The sequence below is a fragment of the Meleagris gallopavo genome, chromosome 3, assembly GCF_000146605.3.
Source record: "Meleagris gallopavo isolate NT-WF06-2002-E0010 breed Aviagen turkey brand Nicholas breeding stock chromosome 3, Turkey_5.1, whole genome shotgun sequence".
Classification (NCBI taxonomy): Eukaryota; Metazoa; Chordata; class Aves; order Galliformes; family Phasianidae; genus Meleagris; species Meleagris gallopavo.
In genome coordinates, this window is record NC_015013.2 from 64,239,651 (window position 1) to 64,247,260 (window position 7,610).

Sequence of the window (7,610 nt, forward strand, 5' to 3'; positions counted from 1 at the left end):
TCTTTTTCATTATAGCTACACAATAGAAAAACAAACAGTGGAACGGATGTAGCTGCAGACTAAGGTGATGCTTTGTTGACCTTAGGAGCTAACTTGTCTCATCACATTCACAAAGAACAAGCTCTTGCAGCCCAATCATAGGCAATGTGATTACAGGCAGCAGTTCCACCATATACAACACCAGTCTCTTGCAGCAAAGAAAAAAAGCCAGCAACCTATAAATTTATCTTATCACACACTTTCGATCAGTTAATAATCTGCCCTTTTAAACTGAGCCCCTTTTTCCCTTATTCACCAATGCACATAAAATCCTTCAAATTACACCATCTACTTTTACTAGTACTATTTATGCACTCAAGTAGTGAAATGAACTACTTAGAGATAAATAACTGGAGATCTATAAGGGAAATTTAGAGGATAATCTTGAAGTGAAAAAGATTTAATTAATCTTACAGAAGATGAATGATTTTCCTCATATTCTCTCCCTAGAGACCTCTGGAACTGATTAACTCCTTAAATTCTTTCACTCGTATAACTTAAAGCATAGAAGGAAGAAGACATCCAGCTTTACAGCTGGTCACGTTGACTCAATCTTCTCATGTATTTGCAATCTTTCTAGAAAGTGACTCGTCTTATTTCGGACTTTCACAGCCTTCAGCAGAGATCTAATTTATTGTTCATTAAAAAATATCCCCCAGACAAAACAAACCATAAATTCAAAGAAAGTAACAGGCATACCACACCAGAGTGGCCAAAAAAGAAATAACACAGCATATGAAAGAAGCAGCACTTTCAGATTTTGAAATGTTATCAGAAGCCTTCAGTATATTTTACTTTTAACATTTTGGATTAAAAATGAATATTTAATATTAAAAAAAAAAAGAGGAAATAAAAACATACTTGAATCTCTGAAAGAAGATCTGACGTAAAAAGATTTTCTTTGTTTCACTGGATGTAATGTAAAATACAGATTTCTAAAATGCATCACAGCATGAGAGCAGCAGCCGACGGAAATCGGATGGTTATATAATTTGGTGGTTAAGCAAAGATATTTTTAGTACTTTGCTAATCCAATGCATTTCTTTCCAAGAGAAGAAAATACATTATACTGATAGCAATAGCAGGGTCAAAATACAGGGATATAAGCAAGGAATTTACTTTTTCTAGAAAAACGAAAAAAGTATAAAATTCCCATTAAAAGCATTCATTCCTAAGTAAGGCTGTTTAGTGGTTGGAAAGTGACTTTTATACAAAAATAATTGATCAAAGAAGCTAAAGCTTTTATGAAAGCTTTCAGTATTTATTTCCCCTAAAAGCAATCTCAACACAAACCGAGACAGTGACACCGCAAGCAAAACAATCAAATAGGAAACCAACTGTACAGACAATTTCAGTGCAGCATCTGGCAAAGGACACCAAAACTATTCTTCTGAACAGAAAATATTCTTGGAAATACTGACCTTAGTTAATACACTCCCTACCTGTTGTCTGAAACAAAAGTGGACTTAGCTGCTAAAAGTGTTATTTAATCTATTCCCAAGTTTCATTTATTAATAGATGGGAACATCAAAGTTACCTAGAAGAGACAGCTGACTTGCACCTAAATAAATTCAGTTTCTGTCTCCCTTGAAACTTCCACTTGCAAAATGAGACAATTTATTGCCAAAATACAAAGGTAAGGAGATTGGAACATGCAAGGCAGTTATATTGTGAAAGAGACAATTAATCATCTCAGTTTTAAATAGATTATATCAACTGGCTTAACGTTTAACAGTGAGCATTTAGAAGCAAATGACCAGAAATAAAGTGACAATTTTCTCTGGGTTAAGTGAATTTCTGTGCAAAACCAAAACTATTTCCTGAAATAAGCTCTATGAAGTCACACATTGACTTAAATATGCAATTTCGCTATCAGGATATTTTCAAGACCAATTCTTTCTGTTTTCCAGAGAAAATTATCTTTTCCACGCTCAGGTATACTGAAAGAGAACAGAATTCCTTGAGTAGTGAGGGGCCTTGAAGAAGCAAATGAGGCTCCCAAGAACAGCTGAAGCTGGCTTTCCTCAGACTGGCCTCTCAGAACATCAGTAAGGATGTTCTTTGAACAACTGACCAAAAACACCTGCATTATTACAAACAGTTGGATTAAATCTACTGTGAAGCATCAAATAAACATAAGGATGGGATCCATGAGAAAGCTGGCTCTCAAGTTTTGCCAGACCAGTATTTGTACAAACCTTTCCCAAATCCCAAAGCACAGTTTGTTTATTTTTCTGGTCCAAGATGTAATATTGCTCTTTTCTGAAAGGATTCCAGTCAATCTTACCTCTGCTGGAAACAGAGAAAATCCAGATATCGAAGGAGTGCTAGAGATTTTTGAAAGCTTACCTATCTATGCATCCTGAGCTTCCTGAAAGAGACATCAACTCCTTTGCACTGTTCACTCACTGCAGACTCTTTGTGAAAGTTCATCTTGTTATGCAGGGACTGTACCTCTCACAACTTCATTAATAGACCTCAAGAGCACTTTAACAGTATTTCAATCATCACAGATGCAAATAGCAGACAAACAGATGGTGAATTATATCTCAAAACTGAACCTTAAGAGTTAACTGTTAAAAGCCATTTAGAACATATTCTGATAAATTAAAATTTAAAGAAAATATCATGTCAAATTTAGGACAAAGTCCTCCAAGAACATTAGAATTGCCATTTTTCCTAATCACTCTCTGCAGTCATTGTCCAGAGCCACAGCAGAGCTAAAAGCTAAATGCTTATCTGCTTCTCTAAACCTCTGGCTAACAAAGGCTAACAGAAGCTCCACTAAGCAGTCTGTCCATCAGAAACTCATTACATTTACAGATATAGACTACAATAAGAAAATTTCCAGTATCTTTTCTTTATAACAATAAATATAGAAAATTATGTTTTCATGATTTTAACCATTAGCAGGAGGAGAGCATTTTTTGCAGGAGGAGTAGTATGCTCGGAATTCAGACAACGTATGCACTAATTTTCATTTCTCCCATTTCAGTCTTTAAACAAAACTAATTTTCATTTCTCCCATTTCAGTCTTTAAACAAAACCTCCTTCTGAAAAAGATATAAACTCTGCATCAGGAAGAAAACAACAAAACAGAACACTTCACTGATCTGGCACCCTTTAGTGGTGTCCTTTAGCCACCAAAGGAAGAAAGGGAAGGGCTTTTCCACAGAAGCTATCAACAATTGCTTCAATGTATCTATGTAAATCAAACAGTTGGAATATCAGAACAGTTCACCAGCTTATCTGTTCTGTTGATATCTGTAGAATTGACAAATGCTATTCCTACCTTCTTCGTAATTCATAATTTCCAAAAACATGCTGGTTTCTGAATCAGAAAACAATGCTAATGATTGACAATCTATGTGTGCATATATATATACACACACACACATAAAAATGGAATGAGTGCAATTACTGGATTTTTAGTAGAAGTAAAATTAAAATCTTGGTCAAGCTATATTAAGGTAACGGCAGAACTCCAGACAGTAGACATAAGAAAACGACATCCTAATGCTTCCAGTTCCACTCCATCTTCACAAAGCATTCTGAAAACTGGCATCTCGTTAATCACACTATTAAATTTTGGTTTCTTTAGTATGCCTGAAATACATTTTTTAATCTTATTGCTAGGCAGTATGTACTTTGTCTTCTTCAAGATATTCCTAAGATACTTATATAATGGATATCATAAACTCTAATAAGGGAGTTTAAAAAGTGAGCTTGTGTTGAATCTACAAACAGTGCCAGTTCCTATGAAATTATTGCACCTTTTGTCATAACTAAGATTTATTAATTTTACTTCTCCTACAAAGCTTCTAACAGTGACAGCCATAAAACTAAACTCAAAATAAGCAGCTGTGAAGTACACCACATTGGCTAAGAGTGCTTATCAGAGGACATCTTTGAATCTTTCCTCTTTCCACATCTGCATTTTAAGTCTGGCATAGCTTTAAGACTGACATAATCCAATACTTTTTTTCTTCTGAAATGGCTTAAAAATTCAGAGAAAGAGATGTTTGTAATGAATCACCCCAAAATCTGAAAGTGAGGTAAAAGCAGCAGGAAAAAACATTCTCTCCTTCATCTTACATGTCAGCAAACGGATGGGAGTTTAAAGTGGAGGTGCTACATTGCAGTAGTATAAGTAAATAAGCCTAAATCTTAGTCCACCAGACTCAGGGGGATATAAGAGAAATATATGCCTGTCTTTTTAAACTCCTAGAAGACAAGACAGAGAACTCCTATTTAACTGGTTCTGTATTAGCAACATAAGAAAATTCCTAATGTAGTAATAGCATCACTTTCAATCAATCTTTGTTTTTAAGGTACCAAGACCAAAATACAGCAATTTCTTTGTCAGAAACTGTCTGGAGCCTACTGGAGGAACACAGGAAAAATAAAAGAATAGTTAAAAAACAGAATATAATACATACAAGCCTAAATCACTGTTTTAAGCAGTGGGAAAGCTGGCCACTGGATAGGCACAGGGCCTTGAGCTGAGAACCCCTTACATAAAACATCTAGGAAAAATATGTCAGCAGAACAACAGAATCTACGAATGGCAACACTATACAACAGAAAACTTGCAGATCACTCTCAAAAGACAAATGAAGTTCAATTTAATTGTAAGAGTGAAGTGTGAGGCAGAACAATATCCCCTCATACATAAAGCGATAAGATTTGTGGTGAGCTCAGGAACGATGTAGTCTTGGGATGCTTCATCTATACAGAACTGTGGAAGCAACAAAGGGGAATGACAAGAATAGTCAATTGTTTATTGGAGATTATATAAATTTAAATAGTTTTGAGGGAATACAAGCTCATACAGGAGAAATCTACTTCCATATATTAGTTACTAGAGATCAATTCTGCCACACTGGACTTGAAAGCAGAGAACCACAGAGTAATGAAGAAGCAGAAAACATAACAGTATCAGCAAATTGTAATAAAAGAGGAAAATAATAATGAAGTAGTCAAAAGAAGGTAAATCACTATATGGAAGCATATACCAATGTTTGTTACATGCATTAATACAGTATTAATTGCTAGAAAAAATGAACAGAAGTTATAATTTGTATCAATGATAAATTAGTATTGAAGAAAACAGCATCACTCAATGAATGACGCCAGTTTTCATGAAATTAATCAGTTATTATTTGGAAGATATTCCTTGAGATCAATACAAAGGGCACAAACGACATCATTTAAATGACTTTTGTTGCTGTTAACTGAAAAACATTCTACCATACAGAATGTTAAAGATAAAAAACTGCAAATTTCCTTATTTCTTTGAAGAGAGAAGCTGAAAAATGTCCGTATTAATTGGTATAGTCAGATCAAAACATTAAGTAAATTTCTGAAGCCTCCACTAGCACTACCCTAGCCTTATGCATATCACTAGACTAGCAAAGATACCTTTGTTTCTGAGTATTTTGTATGTTTTTATAGCATACAATGAGTCTTGTGGTTCACGTGTGAGTGACCACTACAAACCATACAGATTTTATATTTTAAATGCAGATTTCTTTCCATCATAGAAATTCCCCTGAAAGACAACAGAGACAGATGTTGTTGGAGGCTTAGCTTTTGAACAACTGTGGTAATACAGATCAAAACTGAAATGCTGTGTAACTGACAAGAGTCACAGTAACAACTCATCTAATCCTTTGTCCACCAAAAAAAAAAAAAAAAAAGTCTTTTACTACAATGTCTCAATATCATCAAAAAATCATTGTGTTTTCATATACATCTGCTAGATACCACTGTGATGATTCAGCTCCTAAATCAAGTATTCTGAAAAATGAGCAAAAAATCCTTATCCACCTAAACAAAGAAGCATTTTTAAAAGTTTATATCTTTTAAAAATAAACAGACATAGAACTTTTCCTTTCATGCTTAGTTTAAGCAGTAGTGCAGTGTCAGCTTATGTCTTGAAAGCAGAGAACACTTTCAATCTTAAACTATCAACCTCTAGATTTTAAGCAAGTTAGAAAAGTAACTGTGAGGAAACAAAATCTTCGTCTAGTACAAACTCATAGTGAGACCAATCACACCCCAAAACTGACTGCCCTTCACTTGCTGTTATAGAACTGTTCCTGACGGTATTACAAAATGCTTGTTTGCATTCACACTAGAATCAGTGCAGGCCTTTCATTTTTTTCTTTTGATATTCTTATTTGAACTTTTGGCTGTAAATAAGTGTATTTTGATATAGGCACTTCAGTTAAAAAAAAGTTCAAACACTTGAGGCTTTCTTAAATTTCTAGCTGAGTGTTAGCACAGTAATTTTGTAAGTTTTCAGCCATGAAATCTTACTGCATTAAATATTAAGAAAGCAAAGCTGTATAAAGAAGTTTATACAATTTGTTATTTCAAAAATGTCATTATTCATAACAAAGCAAATAATGGAGAAATAGTAGTCCAAAACTATATTCTTTTACCAGTGAGTTGTTTCTGAAATCTGAGTGAAAATGTGCCCCTCTGAATTCAGTTGTGTAACTCACAGGATCCAAGGAGCACACAGTTTCCTCTAAAGGATGCAGAATTAACATGAAAATTACCATCCACAGTAGTTGAAGGCTTAAGGTTTTTTTTACATTCATTTTGTTACAGAATTCACTTTGTTGCACAGCATTTTGCTACATTCAAATATACTGTGTAGTAAAGCCATCAAAACTAAACTTGTTTTGAAACTAAGCAACTTCATACTAAAGCAAGCAGTCTTACATAAAAAACATTTGGTATTTGTTGGATCCTGTGCCTCAACACAATGCTCATATTTCAGCTATAATAAGTAAAGCATCTCAAAGATGTGTAGGGCAATAGTCTTACAAGTATCCTCTTCAGTTTCTTGGGTAAAGCAAGCTTGGTAGAATTGGCCAAACCCACCACAGAAAGCTAGATGCAGTGCACATTTTTCAGCACTGGCTGGGAGTACTGGCAGCTGCATTCTAATGTGAACACAAAGTGTAGGACTCAACACACCTAACTGTAGTTCTTCCTGAAAAATCAGTCTGTCAAGGTCAATCTGAGAGCAGTGGTCAGGCAAGGCAATAATCACTATGAAGGAACCAGCTACTGAGCAATTCCTTCAAATAAATCCATCACATACGGCACAGCATACCAAAACTTACTCAGAATTGAGGTTATGAGAAAGATAAGTGCTGCCCTACTGCCGCCGCTGTGTTCTGGGGCAGATAAGTGAGCAGCGTGGTTCAGAGAAGGCACTGCCCAATCTTTAAGCCAATGCTAAGCTGCCAGGCCCAGGCCTAGCTGGTGCAGTGCCAGGACGGGCTCTCTAAATTATCCTCAGCACTGAAAATGTCACAAGACAGCTACGAGCTCCAGAAGGCCACTGTAATCCCACACATAACTGAATCCAAAAGCATTGTGCTGGGTCACAGCTCACAGGCCAGCCCTCCCGCCCCATCCTCCTGTGGCCCTTCCACCAGGCTGATGCTGCTCAGCAACAGCCCCACAACACAAAGCTGGCTGCCCGCAGCACAGAATCAGACCCAGAGTTTCAGCACTTTATACAGCAATATAAAGGCTGTACCTAAGCCATA

The 7,610-nt window shown here is 35.7% G+C and overlaps 1 protein-coding gene across 1 annotated transcript in view; it reads right to left on the bottom strand.

The window, feature by feature from the left end:
• The window catches only part of LOC104910379 (junctophilin-1-like), an 11,130-nt gene extending 7,768 nt beyond the window's left edge, over window positions 1-3,362 (bottom strand). The window contains exon 1 of the mRNA XM_031552959.1: window positions 3,332-3,362. Within this exon, the coding sequence (XP_031408819.1) occupies window positions 3,332-3,362 (31 nt within the window). The remainder of the gene's footprint in view (window positions 1-3,331) is intronic.
• Between the last annotated feature and the right edge of the window lie 4,248 nt (window positions 3,363-7,610).